This window comes from Prionailurus bengalensis, chromosome B4, assembly GCF_016509475.1.
Source record: "Prionailurus bengalensis isolate Pbe53 chromosome B4, Fcat_Pben_1.1_paternal_pri, whole genome shotgun sequence".
Classification (NCBI taxonomy): Eukaryota; Metazoa; Chordata; class Mammalia; order Carnivora; family Felidae; genus Prionailurus; species Prionailurus bengalensis.
The window spans coordinates 41622490-41638356 of record NC_057358.1 but is presented as its reverse complement, the minus strand read 5'-3'; the positions used below and the strand labels follow the sequence as shown (position 1 = coordinate 41638356).

The 15867-nt window shown below is 46.8% G+C and overlaps 1 protein-coding gene across 1 annotated transcript; it reads right to left on the bottom strand.

Annotated features, from left to right (window-relative positions):
• Positions 1–107: 107 nt before the first annotated feature.
• CD4 (CD4 molecule) lies at positions 108–6661 on the bottom strand. The gene is made up of 7 exons (XM_043564239.1): positions 6451–6661; positions 5744–6046; positions 4053–4388; positions 3120–3320; positions 2434–2558; positions 2033–2100; positions 108–1661 (listed from the first exon to the last, which is right to left on the bottom strand). The coding sequence occupies exons 1-7, from the start codon at positions 6659–6661 to the stop codon at positions 1631–1633; spliced, it is 1275 nt and encodes a 424-aa protein (XP_043420174.1). The 3' UTR covers positions 108–1630.
• Positions 6662–15867: the final 9206 nt, after the last annotated feature.

The window sequence follows — 15867 nt, the reverse complement described above, 5'->3', positions numbered from 1 at the left end:
CAAAGATTGGGAGATCCAGGTAGGTCCCCAGAGACGAGTCTGTCTGTGGCTGTCTGTCTGTCTGTCTGTCTCTCTCACACACACACACATACACACAAAGAAGAACATCTTCTTTACAGTAAGTTTATTGTATTTTTCTGTCAGCTCAGGGAGGCAGGGGCAGGAGCAGGCAGGGATACGAAGCAAGCAGTGGGGAGCCTTGGTGTCAACTTGGTGTCCTCCCTGGAAGGGGCAAGCTGGAAAGAGAAGACAAGGGAAAGGGGGTAGGGACTGACACAGGTGGTGAGAAAGGGAAGGAAGGAAAGGCAGAGGAGGCTGAGGGTTCCTGAGAGAGATGGTTCAAGAAGAGGAGGAAAAATACTTGTAACCCCAATTTTCCTGCTTCCTGAATGGTTTGGAGGAAGGATGAAGGAAAGTGCAGGGCAGGGGGACTGAACCCTTCCACGAGGTCCTCTCAGAGTATTCTCTCTCCAGCCAGCTCCTCGCCCCTTCCCCCTGGCAAAGCTCACCTTCCAGAAGGTTCCGCAACAGGGTGAGTGGTAGGTCACTGGGCACTCTCTCCCATAGGGCCTGTGTTCCCAGCCTGTGCTCTGATTAGGAGAACTGCCAGCTTTTGTCCGCTGGTAACAGGATTCTGCCACCAGCAGGTGAGAGAGAGGGATTTTAGGCAGGGAGGCCCTCTTCTGTGTTTCTGAACTCTCTGAGGCAGACCCTGAGTGGGGTGGTGTGCTTTTATGAATCCAAAGGTGGGTACTGGGCATCAGTGACTAACCAGATGCAGAGATTTGCGTGGTGTTTGTGTCTGTGTTCAGGAAACAGCCACGGAACTAGGGGTTAAGAGACCTGTGCTAGTCCTGACTCTGGCACGTACTAGCTGTGTGACCTTGGGCAATCATCTGACCTCTCTGAGTTCCATTTCCGGTCTATAAGCTGGAGATGCTAATCTTGGTCCTGTCTGTACTGGCTCCGTAAGAGTTTCATAAGGTTTAAACAGACAAAGGATGTGAGACTGGCTCATAAACTGAGACATTCTGCTTGGGTGATGAAGGAATTGTGTCTGTGCACAAGGGTGGGCTATGTACATGGGTTTGTGTCCAGCGGTGCCTGTTTGTGCACAGGTCAGGATGTGAGTCCGTGCCCTGCCAAAACAGAGTGAGGAAGCGGGGAGAATGGAGCAGTGGACACTAGCAGTCAGGAGGCTTTTGATCCGGATGTGCCCTTGACTGGCTGTGTGATCTCGGGCTAGTGCCTGTCCCCTCTGGTCCCAAGGTCCTGTCCAATAAAATGGCAGCCCTATGCTTCATGCTTCAGATACCCACCCTTGCCCTCCATGCCAGGTACGGCTGGTCCCATGTGGTTCCCTGGGCCCAGGAGGCAATGGGGGAGGGAGCTGGGAAGAAATCATGGATCAGGGCTAGGCTTGATGCAAAGGAAATGGGGAGGAAATGGTGTAAGCCTCTGCAAGAGGAGAGCCAATGGCCAAGCATGGACAAAGAGAGCAGGAGACGGCCGGAAATGTTGGGGTCTGCTACATTCATCTGGTCCGCAGGCCCAGGAGCCCAGCAGGAAATGCAAGGGGAGACAGCTGGCGAGGCTGCACTGCAAGTGGGAAGCTCCCCGGTCCTGTGCCTCAAATGGGATTACATGTCTTCTGTAACCGGCTGGAAGAAAAAAGAAGAGCAAGTTTATTCCTCCCCAACTCCTTTGCCTCCTCGCAGCTCCGCTCCGTGTCTCCCATACTGCACTTTCCCTTCGTGCAGTGGTGGCCTCTGGGCCACAGCTGCAGGGCCATATCCAGAAATATCCCAGGCCCTCGGCCCCTTCTCCTCTGCCCTCCTCCTTCTTCCTGCTTCCTACCCCCGCCCCCCCCCCCCGCCCCTCAGCCATCCCCTTGTGCCCTTCTTTCCTCATCCATCACCTCCCTTTAACCCCCCTCCCCTTCCCCTGTATCCCTCCTCTCTTTCTTCTTTCCCACTCCTGCCCTCCTCTTCCCCTTCCCACTCTCCCCGGCCCCCTCAACCCATTTCCTTACTGGGAGCACTGGCAGGTTTTCTTCTCACTGAGGAGTCTCTTGATATGAGACATCCGCGCTGCCTGGCGCTGTCCAGGAAGAAGGAGAGGAGTCATGAGGGTCCCAGGCCTCCAGAAGGGAGGTGCCCCTTGGAGGCAGGAATGGGGAGAGCTGGGAGAGGAGAAGCAGTTACTGTGGCTGAGGCCATCTGTCCCAGAATTAACCCTTTGCTCTTTCCAGTCTCTCCCTCTGCATGGGATCTGGGACAGGGCCCAGTCGCCCGCGAGGGAACTCGGTGCGCGGGCGGAGAGAGCCAGAGCACGAGTGCGTCGCATATACAGGAGATCCTTGTTGCTGTAAAGGTCTCCGGTGCTCACATGCCCTGTGGGAAGTGAAAGGGGGTTCTGGGGAGGCTCACTCACCCTGCGGTGCCAGCACTTAACACAGCAGTAGACCCAGAGCCCAGTGAAAAGCACAAGGCCTAGGACCCCGCCCAGCACGATGGTCAAGAGATTTGTCCAGGTCCTGGTGAGCACAGGAGGCAAAACTGCAAGAGAGAAAGATGTGTTCAGCTCACTGCCCACTGCCAGGGGGCCGGGCATTCTGGAGGGCCCTAGGAAGGCCTCACCGCCCAGTTATGCTTGGGTCTCATCCTTGGGCTGGGAGAGCAGGATAGGGTTTGCAGGGCTCTCGTGACCCACCAGGGCTGAAGGGGAAAGGCTGGGGAAGGGGCCTTAAGGGTTGAAAACCATACAGGACACCCTGGGGACTAGAAGCAGCGGTTTCAGGCTGTATACAGTGCATGCGTGTGTGCGTGTGTCCATGTGTCCGTGTGTCAGGAAGGAAGCAGGGCGGGGACTCTTGGTCAGGTGGGCCCTATTCCGGGGCTGTAGAGCTTAGGGAAGTGGGAACTTGTGGGACTCCAGGTAAGAACCTCACCTTGCCTTCCGTCCTGGCCCCTGTGTGTCCAGGCAGCATGAGAATAACCCACCTGTCTCAGAGAGATTGGGGCGCTGGGACTCTGGGTGGTGTCCACCAACCCTGGGGAAGGCCCCACAGATGAAAGAGGGGCTTGGGGTTAGGCCATGGAACCTGGATCCTCACTCACCCTCGGCCTTGGATGCCAGCAAGACTTTGTCCTTGTGACTCAGTAGACATTGCCATGTTCCCACCTCGGCGTCCTCCACCCTTACCATCTTCTGCTGCTTTGAGACCTTGGCAGCCTGTCCTTCGAGTTTCAAGCTCAGCGTCAGCTCAGGGGAGGTGGGTCCCAGCACCTCACAGGTCAAATTTTTCCCAGACTGAGTCACTGCAGAGGGACAAGAGCCTGAGGCTGGGAGCCTGGACCTCTGAGTTCCTGTCCTGGCACCTCCTTGCTCTAAGGGGATTCGGTGCAACAATCAAAACACTTTACATGGCTACTCTTCCTTGAGCCTCTCAGAGCACATTTTCATGCGGTTGTATAAAGCAAACACAGCTTTTGAGGCCGAGGGTCTTGGATTTGGATCCCAACCCCACTGCTTGCTGTGTCCTGCAGTCACCTGACAACCAAGCCTCAGACAACAGTTAAATACACAATAAATTCACAGACACATGTAAAGCGCTGGAGTGGGTCTGGCGTGTACTAAGCAGCAAGTATTAGCCGTGATTATTTGTGGAGTTACGATGATGGGGGAGATAAGGAAGCAAAGAGCTCAGCGGGTAGCCTGACACTACCCTCATCACGATCACCCTAAGAGCAGATTTTGTTATCTTCATTAGAAGAAAGAGGCCCACAGAGGCAGGGAGCTCAGTCAGGATCATAGAGGGTTGGCTGAAGGCAGAATTAGAACCCTGGTTCTCAGCTCATGCCCTTTGGGGATTCTCAGCAGATCCCACCCCAGGCCGGCTCATGGAGGTCAAGGAAGGACATGGGGACTCCAGTCTCAGTTTGAAACCAGAAGACCCTGGATCAGCTCTGTCGGGCCACCGGGCCTGTCCTGCTGGGCCTCACCCCTCCACCTTCGGCCCCTCCCCTCTGCTGCTCGGCCTAACTCCTCACCTCTCATCACCACGAGTTTTACTTCCTGCTGCAACTGTCCCTTGTCAAGGACCAGGGTCAGGTTTCCAGAACCGGCATAACGAGACAAAACGTTGGGCAGGGTAAAGCGGAGCGGGAGTGAGTCCATCATCTGGAGTTTGGAGTACTGGTCAACCTCTTTCACAGATAGCTGCTTGTTCTTCAAGGTGAAGGAGATCCAGAGCAGGGAGGAGGGAGCCCCCTCTGCCTTCCACCTCAGCTTCCCCATCAGGTTTTCATCTTCGAAGTTGAGCGGGAAGGAAAACTCCACCTGCTCCCCTTCTTTCGCATAGACCGTGTTAGAGACCTTCCGGAAAGCTGGAGGTGGGAAGAGAGAGAAGCTGGGTCAGGAGATAGGAAGATGAGGGTGTATGGGGTAGGGAGGGCATGTGGTGGGGGCAGCAAAGAGATGGAAGGGGGCCGAGTGAGTTCAAACACTTAGGTTGCTATTTCTGGCCCTTAAATTCCCATCTACCTCTCCAAATCTCTCTAGTCTCTCCACCCCAGCAAATTCCCAAGGCAGCACCTCTGCCCCCTGGAAGCCCTCGTAGAACAGCCCAGCCACAGGGTCCGCTCTGTTCTCAGGATCCCTGGAGCACAGGGGATGTTTGGCATGTGCTACTTAGGTGTATAATTCATCAGCCTTCGTAAGATAAGAGCAAATGCCCGACTAGGGCTTACTATGTGCCATGCACTGTTCTAAGTGCATTACATGAATCAATTCTCGCTGTAACACTACAAGGGAGGTATTATCACAGTGAGCATCATCTCTGAAACCAAGGCACAGAGAGGTTCAGTAACTGGCCCAAGGTCCCCCGGTGAGGTCAGAGCCAGGACTTAAGTCAGTCTGTGCACTTAGCCACCACATTACACTCCCTTGTGTCACATAAGTACAGAGGGCAGGATCTGGGGTGGGACTTGCCTTCTGGGCTCTTGGTACCCGGCATCACCCAACCAGGGTGCCTGGCTCACGATTTAAATTTTTTTTTTAATGTTTATTCATTTTTGAGAAAGAGAGAAAGAGAGACATACATGAGTGGGAGGGCAGAGAGAGACAGAGACACAGAAACTGAAGCCGGCTTCAGGCTCCAAGCTGTCAGCACAGAGCCCAATGCCGGGGTTCATATGGGGGCGGGGGGGGGGGCAGATCTGAGATCATGACCTGAGCCAAAGACAGAGGCTTAACTGACTGAGCCACCCAGGTGTCCCCCACCTCCCCCGCCGGCTCACGATTTAAAGGAGCAATGTAGAATTTCATCAGGGCTGACTTGCTGGTGTTAAGGTCCCTAAGTAAGTGGATTTACAACTTAGTGGGACTGGGGAGCTGAGACAACAAAGAAAACAGATGCTCTTAACGTTGTTCCTCCTTTGGGGCCTCCTCCAGGGGATTTGGAGTCCCTCACATCCTTACATCCCCTGTCCCTTTCCTTCTTCCATGCCCACCGCCCTGAGGGGTGGCTATTCATCAGCCCCTTGAGGAAGAGAGGGTCCAGTGTATCCCTCAGGACATATTCAGCTCTGTGGGGGGGGGGAGGAGAGGGGGAGGAGGGGCTGGCCCTAGCCTCCCTCTGTTCCCCAGCAGCCCACCCAGGAGCAGAGCAGTGAGAGCGTGGGGAGGATCTGCCTGCCACTGAGGCAGAGGGGAGACGGCAGGGGAGAGGAGCCCCTCTTACCCAGCACCAAGATGTTTGTGTTGAACACCAGTGTCTTCTGGCTCTGGGAGACAGTGCATGTGCAGGTGCCACTCTCCTGCAACTCCAGCTGGGACAGTGAGAGGCTGTGGACCCCACTCTTGCTTTTATTCCCTGGACCTTTCCATTGCACCGAAGGGTTACTACCGGAGGGGCTCTCCAAGGTCAGGGTCAGGCTCTGCCCTTGCAGCAGGTGGATGCTGGTGCTGCTGGTGCTGGTGCTGCTGGTGCTGGTGCTGCTGCTGCTGCTGCTGCTGCTGCCACTGGGGTCCACCTTGGCAGTCACTGTGGAAAGGAGCAGGCCACCTGTGTCACATACACACTATCCCCAAGGGGAGGGAAGAAACCAGGAACCAAGAGTGTCTCTCCATCACCCCTGCTGACACCTGTGGGTCCATCCCCACCCCCACCCACTCAAGGCAGAGTTTCCTCCTTCTCCTCCTCTCCCTCCCTTTCTTCTGTTACCTCTCTCCCTCCTTCCTCTGCCCCCTGCCCCTTCCCCCCCACCCCAGGTTTCTTCCTCTCCCATTGCCTGACCCAAGGCCTGAGGAGGATTTGAGGAGATGTGGTGGCCGGTCTGACCCATCTCTAGACTGTTGAGGTACCACTAGCTCAGGTCCTGGTTTGGGGTCACTAATGGGAGTCAGGGAGGGAGGAAGCCTGGCTAGGTGGTATCCCCGTGTACTCACAGCCGAACACCAGCAGTTCCACCTCTCTTTTCTTGTCCTCCACTTCACAGGTGTAAATCCCTGAGTCTTCAATTTGAAGGCTCTTGATGACCAGAGGAAAGGATCCTTGGTCCCACAGGATTTTTTTGCATTCAGAGCGAGTTTTCAGCTTGGAGGAGCCTGGGAGCAGAAGCCGCGTGGAGGAGGTTGGGGTACCCTGAAGACACGACATCGCCGGAGAGGGCAATGCCCACAGCCTTTCTGATCTCAGTCGCTAACTTTCTGCAGAATCTGTCCCTAATCCGAAAACCCCAGACTGGAGAGGAGGTCCCATCAACATTCACTTAATTGGCCAGGACAATGTCTCACTAATCCAAAATAAAACGAAACCCTTATTTCAAGACCACCAACTCCTACATGCCAAGTACTTTCCACGCATCAGCATCATCACAAGTGATCTTCACAATGATTCCAAGAAGTAGGTACTGTTTGGCTTGTTTTGTAGATAAGGGGACAGAGGCTCAGACTCTTACTTTACACATTGCTGGCAGGAACATAAACCAGTACAATTTCTTCGGAGGGTAATTTATAACATCTACCCGAATTATAAATGCACATACAAAAATAACTGTCCACCAGGAAAGAATAGGTTAAGTAAATAATTCACCCATTCAGTGGAATGCTGTACAAGAAGGAAGCTCTTTCACGGTTAAGAAAGGAATAATAAATAGTTAAGACACGTCATTAACTAAATCGAGCAAGATATTGAACAGGCTACCATTTGTTTAAAAAGGAGGGAGAAATCTGTCTATCGATATCTATTTCTCTATCATCTGCCTTGTATAGGAAGAAATATTTCTAGAAATAAATGTAAGAAAATGGTAACCTTGGTTGCCCCTGGGGAAAAGAAGTGAATATCTGTGAGACAGGTGTGGGAGGAGGGCTTTACACTTTTCTACCTTTGTTGGTTTTTTTTTTTAAGTTTAATTATTTATTTTGAGAGAGAGAGAGAGCCAGGGAGGGGGGAAGAGAGAGAGAATCCCAAGCAGGCTCCATGCTGTCAGGGCAGAGCCCCGACTCGAGGCTCAATCTCATGAGCATGAGATCATGACCTGAGCCAAGATCAAGAGTTGGATGCTCAACCAACTGAGCCACCCAGGCACCCCACTGTTTTCTACCTTTTAAATTTGACTTCAACAAGTAGCAGAGACAGGATTAAAATCTGGGCCTGTTGGGTATACTATACAGTACTGTCTCTGGAAAGTTCCCCAGACAGGAACAAGTGGCCTCCTCCGGTCTCTTCTTTCAGTATCCAACAACCACCGCCATGAGGAAGTTCTTCTAAAGAGAAGAACTAATCACTTTCTGGGTGTGGCTCCAGAATTCCTGTAATGGACGGCTGTAAAGGCTAATCTTACATAGAAAATGCAGTTTTTACTTAGAATACATGTTTAGAGGGATGGGGCAAAGGTGGCTGAGAAAAAAAAAACAAAAAAAACCCTACCCTCAATGCCTTGGGCTCTACTTCTGTCTCCCTGAGCAGTCACGGGCCCTCTCCCTGTTTCTACCTGGTGTGCGAGACTGGGTGTCAGACTGGCCTCTTGGCCCCTTCCCCACTGCTCAGTCTTCTCCTCTTTGGGAGACCTTTCCGGTTGAGCTGTAATCCTGGGCTCTCCCTCAGCACTCCCCCAACCCCCTTGCCCTTGATGCTTTGGGAGTTCCTTACCTCTGGCTCTTTCCCTGGATCTGCACTTGGCTTAGTTCTCCAGGTGCTATGAAATCCTGCTCCATTCCATTCAGTTTACCAAGCTTCTTGGAGGAGTGCTCCCCTCTGGTTCTGCCCCCTTTTCCACCTTTTTTGTTCCCTCCTCCTATGTAAGCACCATTTCCTTTTCTTCCTTTTGGGCTCCTCTTCTGACATCTGCATTTAGGGGTTACCCCAGATCCTCTCCCCCATTCCTACAGATGTTCTAAATTCCAGGGCACCCCCTGTCAGCGCTGCGGCTGACTCCCAAATTGATATTCCCAGCCCCAACCTCTCTCCTCAGTTCTGGACCCACATTTCCAGTGACCCAAGGGATAACGTTATTTGAAAATCTTGCCATCACCCAAACTCACTTGGTTGAAAATGAAGTGTGTCACCCTTTCCCTAAAATAACGCTTCCTCCTTGCTCTCCTTTTCCTCTTCTGGGCCCTGTCATGGCCCTGTTACTTGTGCAGGATGTCACATACTTTGTTTTTTTGTTTTTTTGTTTGTCGTTTTTAATTTGAGAGAGACACAGAGCATGGGCAAGTAGGGAAGGAGGCAGAGGAGAAAGAGAATCTTAAGCAGGCTCCACACTCAGCATGGAGCCTGATGTGGGGCTCAATCTCATGACCATGAGATCATGACCTGAGCTGAAATCAAGAGTCTGACGCTCATGAGGCTCAACTGACTGAGCCACTCAGGTGCCACAGGACGTCACGTGCTTTGAAAAGGAGATCACAAGGTGGTGTGGAAGGTCTAAGAGTACGGGTGAGTCTGGAATACGTCGTGGAGAAGACCTGTGTTGCACCAAATCTTAAAAGAATAGGCAGCGGGCCAGAACGAAGATGAGGAATGAGCACATCCAGGGAGTGGAAATGCTCCAGGAAAGTGGTAGAGGCAACCACCTCAAAGCAGTGAGGAGAACCCCCGGGTGTCCAGGTTTCCAGCGGGGAAGCTGTGGGAAGTGGTGCCGAGGTGGTGGATGTCTGGCAGAGCCTCCTGGGCCTGGTCCAGTGGACTAGGGAGCGACAGGTAAAAGGCATTGCTTTGGAAGTCACTACTGAAGTGGGTGGAAGAAAACCAAAGTAGGAGGGACTGGGAGCAGAGAGAATTGCCAGGAAGCTTCCACTGTAATCCAGGTGGGAGTTCTGTGGCCTTGGCTAATGATGGTGCCATTCTCATGGGAACAAAGATTGTTAAATAACAAAAATTCAACCGAGTGAATTGTAGGGATCTTACTGGCTTCATAATCCAGCCATGCAGGGGGCAGCATCCCATCTAGCAAGTGGAAGGGAGCTCCCAAGAGCTACAGAAAAAGAAAGGTTTTTAAAGGTAGAAAGGAAGTGGAAAAAAAGGAAATTATTAGGGAAGAATCCATTGTTTTAGGCAAGACCGCCTTTCCTAAGGAAAGCAGAAGGGGTGCCTCAGTAAATATCCTGGTGTTGACAAGGAAATTCCCATGCTGACTGGTTAAAGGTTACATTTCTAGGGGGTTGAAACGGCAGTTAGGTTAGGTATTAAGTCTTGGTTTACTGACCAGGGGTCTTAACCTAAGTGACACCATTTTGGGCCTGTGGTTCTCACTTTAACAAGATGAAACAGAAAAACACTTTCAAAGGAAGGAATCACCATTGTGGGTGACTGATGGGAAACCAGAAATTGAAGAAGAGAAAAATAACCTCTGACTCTCTGGTTCAGAAATTGGGGAGGTCAGGAGAGTGAAACTGCCCTTGTCAGAGATCAGGAAGTTGGGAAGGGGAACAGTTCTGGAGGAAAATCAAATCCTAGGAACAGAACAAAAGCACTCACACAAAAGACAGGAATTTTTAGAAAGGAGCACCTTGTTTCAACCTCAGAGGCAATCAAAGAAATGCAAATGAAAACAACAGTGATATATTTTTCAACTGTCAAATTAGCAAAGAAAAAAAAGCATTAAATACTACTACTCAGTTCTGGCAACATGCAAAAAGCACACAGTTAACTGGACTTAGTGTAAACAGCTGGAACCTTTCTGGAAGCAATCTTACAGTATATGCCATCCATTATTAAAAGTTTATATCTTTAATCTCATTTCTAGAGCATTATCCTTAAAACAATAATTTAAAAATGCAAACTAGGGGCGCCTGGGTGGCTCGGTCAGTTGAGTATTGAACTCTTGATTTTGGTTCATGTCATGATCTCACAGTTGTGAGATCCAGCCCTGTGTTGGGCTCTGAGCTCGGTGTGGAGCCTACTTAAGATTCTCTCTCTCACCCTCTGCCCCGCCCCCCTCTCCCCCCCAAAATAAAACTTAAAAAATAAAATAAAATAGCAAACCAAAATGTAGACACAAAAAAATAGTGTCCTCAATAGGGTACAACATTAGACCAAAAGATAATGGCTGTATATTAGAGTATATTAATTTAATGGAATATTAGGTTAGCACCAAAATAACTAAAATAATTTATTTTTCTTTCTTCCTATTTAACCCATCCTCTCCACCCACTTCTGCTCTGGTAACCATCAGTTTATTCTCCATAATTAAGAGTCTGTTTCTTTTTTTTTTTTTAATTTTTTTTTCAACGTTTTTTATTTATTTTTGGGACAGAGAGAGACAGAGCATGAACGGGGGAGGGGCAGAGAGAGAGGGAGACACAGAATCAGAAACAGGCTCCAGGCTCTGAGCCATCAGCCCAGAGCCCGACGCGGGGCTTGAACTCACGGACCGTGAGATCATGACCTGGCTGAAGTCGGACGCTTAACCGACTGCGCCACCCAGGCGCCCCAAGAGTCTGTTTCTTGATTTCTCTCTCTCTCTCTCTCTCTCTCTCTCTCTCTCTCTCTCTTATTTTTTCCTTTTGCTTGTTTATTTTGTTTATTAATTCCACACATGAAGGAAATCATATGGCATTTGTCTTTCTCTGATTTATTTCACTTAGCATTATACTCTCTAGCTCCATCCATGTTGTTGCAAATGGTAAGATTTCATTCTTTTTTTATGGCTGAATAATATTCCATTGTATATACATACCACATCTTTATCCACTCGTCTGTTGATCTATGAATCACTTGGGCTGCTTCCATATCCTGCTATTGTAAATAATGCTGCTATAAGCATTGGGGTACATGTATCCCTTTGAATTAGTGTTCTTGTATTCTTTGGTTAAATACCTAGTAGTGCAATTACCAGATCGTAGGGTAGTTCTATTTTTAATTTTTTCAGGAACCTCCATATTGTTTTCCACAGTGGCTTCACTAGTTTGCATTCCCACCAACAGTGCAAGAGGGGTCCTTTTTCTCCACATCCTCGCCAACAGGAAACTGTTGTTTCTTGTGTTTTTGATGTTTGACTTAGCCATTCTGATGTGTGTGAAATGATATTGCATTGTAGTTTTGATTTGCACTGATTTGCATTTCCCTGATGATGACTGATACTGAGCATCTTTTTTTTTCTCCCTTTTTTTCTTCCCTCCCACTTCCACCTGGCTGCTAACAGAGTATCTTTTCATGTGTGTGTTGACTATATCTGTCTTCTTTGGAGAAATGTTTGTTCATGTCTCTTGCTCAATTTTCAACTGGGCTATTTGGTTTTTGGGTGTTGAGTGGTATATATGTATTCTTTATATATTTAGGATACTAACCATTTATGAGTATGTCATTTGCAAATATCTTCTCCCATTCAATAGATTGCTTTTTACTTTTATTGATTGTTTCCTTCACCATGCAGAAGCTTTTCATTTTGATGTAATCCCAATAGTTTATTTTTGCTTTTATTTCCCTTTCCTCAGGAGACATATTTAGAAAGAAGTTGCCACAGCTGATGTCAAAGAAATTACTGCCTATGTTCTCCTCTAGGATTTTTATGGTTTCAGGTCTCACATTTAGATTTTTTTTTTAAATTTTTAATGTTTATTTATTTTTGAGAGAGAGAGAGTGTGAGCAGGAGAGTGGCAGAGAGAGAGAGAGAGAGAGAGAGAGAGAGAGAGAGAAAGAATCTGAAGCAGCCTCCAGGCTCCAAGCTGTCAGCACAGAGCCCAACGGGCTCAGACTCATGAACGGTGTGATCATGACCTGAGCCGAAGTCAGATGTTTAACCAACTGAGCCACCTAGGCGCCCCAGTATTGAGTTTTGAGAGTTGTTTACATATTCTAGATACAAGTCCTTTGTTGAATAGGTAGTTTGCATATATTTTCTTACATTTTATAAGTTGTCTTTTCCTCTTCTTAATAGACTTTTGCAGAGCACAGATTTTAATTTTGATGAAGATCAATTTGTACATTTTTCCTTTTATAGATCATGCTTCTGGTATCAAGTTTAAGAACTCTTTGCCTAGTCTAGATCCTGAAAATTCTCTCATATATGTTATACTTTTATACTTCACATTGAAGTTCATAGTCCAATTTGAGTTAGGAGTTGTTGGGGTTTTTTTGTACTTTTTAAATGTTTATTTATTTTTGAGGGGGAGGAGGGGCAGAGAGAGAGACACACACACACAGAATCCAAAGCATCAGCGCAGAGCCCAATGCAGGGCTCAAGCTCACGAACCAAGAGATCATGCCCTGAGCCAAAGGCAGACCTTTAACTGACTGAGCCACCCAGCAGCCCCTTGAGTTAGTTTTTATTTATTTATTTTATTTTATTTTTTTAATTTGTTTTTTCTAACGTTTATTTATTTTTGAGACAGAGCATGAACGGGGGAGGGTCAGAGAGAGAGTGGGACACAGAATCTGAAACAGGCTCCAGGCTCTGAGCTGTCAGCACCGAGCCCGACGAGGGGCTTGAGCTCACAGACTGTGAGATCATGACCTGAGCCGAAGTCAGATGCTTAACCGACTGAGCCACCCAGGCGCCCCAAGAGTTAGTTTTTAAATAAGGTGTGAAACTTAGGTCAAGGGTTGTTGTTGCCAATGGTGGTATTGTTTTTACTTATGGATGTTCAATTATTCTAACACCATTTGTTGAAAAGGCTATCTTTCCTTCAATGAATTGCTTTTGCACCTTTGTAAAAAAAATTTTTTTGTTGTGCATATTTGTAAGGATCTATATCTGGGTTCTCTATTTTGTTCCATTGATCTATGTGTCTACCCCTCCCCCAATACCACACAATTTTCATTACTCTAGTTATATAATAAGTCTGAAAGCAGATAGACTGATTTTCCATACTTTATTCTCCTTTTTCAAAATTGCTTTAGCTCTTTGAGTTCCTTGGCTTTCCATATAAAGTTTTGAATAATCTTATTTACATCTACAAAAAATCTTGTTGGGACTTTGATAGGAATTGTGTTAAGCCTGTATATCAATTTGGGGAGAATTGACTTTCCAATGTTGAATCTTCTGATTATAAACATGGATGTCTCTCCACTTATTTAAATCTTTGACTTGTTTCATCAGTGTTGTTTAGTGCATGTCCTGTGCGTGTTTGTTACATTTACATAAGTATTTTTTGAGCATTTGTAAATGCCATAGTACTTTTAATTTCTGTATGCACACATTCATTGCTAGTATATAGGAAAATAATGGATTTTTGTATGCTTCGCTTATATTCTGTAACCTTACTAAACTCACATATTGGTTCTAAGAGGGTTTTTTTTTTTTAATATAGATTCCTTAGGATTTTCTACATAAATAATGACGTCATTTGCAAATAGGAACAGTTTTATTTCTTCTTTTTTAATCAGTATTTCTTTTATTTCCTTTTCTTGCCTTATTGTCCTGGCTAGGGATTGCAGTACTATGTTGAATATGGGTAGTAGAGCAGACATCTTTGCCCTATTTCTGATCTTAAGGGAAAGTATTCAGTCTGTCATTATTAAATAAAATGTTAGTTGTAAGATTTTTGTTTAGATGATTTTTTTTTCAACGTTTAATTATTTGTGGGACAGAGAGAGACAGAGCATGAACGGGGGAGGGGCAGAGAGAGAGGGAGACACAGAATCGGAAACAGGCTCCAGGCTCTGAGCCATCAGCCCAGAGCCTGACGCGGGCTCGAACTCACGGACCGCGAGATCGTGACCTGGCTGAAGTCGGACGCTTAACCGACTGCGCCACCCAGGCGCCCCTGTTTAGATGATTTTTAAATGTTCTCTCAATTTAGTATACTTTTATTTTTCTCTTGAGACTTCACTGTTGACCCACAAAAGCTGTTGTTTTCAAGTATTTGGCGATTTTCCTGTTACATTTCTGTTATGGATTTCTGGCTTGATTCCATGTGGTCAGAGAACACACTGCACAATTTCAATTCTTTTAAATTTGTTGAGGTGTATTTTATTGGCTCAAATATGGACCATCTTGGTATATGTTCTGTGGACCTTTGAAAAAGATATGCATTCTGCTGCTGTAGGGTGGAGTGTTCTAAAAATGTCAATGAGATCCTGTTGATTGATGATGTTGCTGAGTTCTTCTATACCCCTGCTGATTTTCTGTGGAGCTGTTTTGTCAGTTGTTGGGAGAAGGGTGCTGAAGACTCCAACTACCGATGTGGATTTGTCTATTTCTCCTTTTGGTTCTACCGGAATTCCTTCACATATTTTGCAGATCTGCTGTTTGGTGCATACCAATTTAGGATTATTATGTCTTCTTGAGGAATTGACATTGCCATTATTATATAATGTTCTGCATTGACTCTAATAGTTTTATTGATCTGACATTGACTTTATCCAATATTAATGTATTGATTCTTGCTTTCCTTTGCTTAATGCTTGCATGGCATACCCTTTCTCCATCCTGTTACAGTCAACTCGCCTGTGTCATTATTTTTTGAAGTGAGCTTTCTTCCTTTTTTTTTAATTTTAAAAAGAGAAAGAGAGTGTGAGTGGGGGAGAGGGGAAGAGGGAAAAAGAGGGACTGAATTGTGTTCCCCCCATTCACACTGAGCATGGAGCCTGACACAGGGCTTGATCCCACGACCCTGGGATCATGACCTGAGTCAAACCAAGAGTCGGACGCTCAACTGACTAAGTCATCCAAGTGCCCCTGATGTGAATTTCCTATAGACAACATATTGTTGGGTTTTGCTTTTTAATCTACTGTGTCAACCAGTCAACCTGTTTTTTGATTGATATATTTAGACCATTTACATTTAATGTAATTATTAAAAGTTAGGGCTTAAGTCTGCTTGTTCTGTTTTTTGTTTTCTTTTTCCTGTCTTCCTATGGGTTACTTAAACATCTTTTTTTTTTTAAAAGATTTATTTTTATTTAAGTAATCTCTACACGCAGCATGGGGCTTGAACTCTTGACCCCGAGATCAAGAGTCACATGCTCTTCTGACTTAGGCAGGCACCCCTTGAATGTCTTTCTGTAACACATTTTCTTAGAAAAGTTTTAGTTTTACAAAAATATTGTGAAAATGATAGACTTTCCATGTACTCTATACCTAATTTCTCCTATTATTGCCTTACATTAGTATAGAACATTTGTTATAATACATCAATATCAACACATTTTTATTAACTAGCCCATACTCTACTCAGATTTCCTTAGTTTTTATCTAATGTCCCCTTTTCACCCCAAGATCCCATCTAGGAGACCATATTACATTCAGTTATCATATCTCTTTTGGCTCTCCTTGGCTGTAACAGTTTCTCAGACTTTCCTTGTTTTGGATGATCTTGACATTTTTGAGGAGTACTGGTCAGTTATTTTATAAAAGGTCCCTCTATTGGGGGCATTTGTCCAATGTTTCTCTCTCTCTTTTTTTTAAGTTTATTTTG

Coding starts and splice junctions, on each gene's coding strand:
- CD4 (XM_043564239.1), bottom strand. CDS start 6,661: ATGTCGTGTCTTCAGGGTACCCCAACCTCCTCCACGCGGCTTCTGCTC. Junction 4,389..5,743: donor CACAAACATCTTGGTGCTGG/GTAAGAGGGGCT, acceptor TCCCACCTCCAG/CTTTCCGGAAGGTCTCTAAC. Junction 3,321..4,052: donor AAAACTCGTGGTGATGAGAG/GTGAGGAGTTAG, acceptor GTCCCTCTGCAG/TGACTCAGTCTGGGAAAAAT.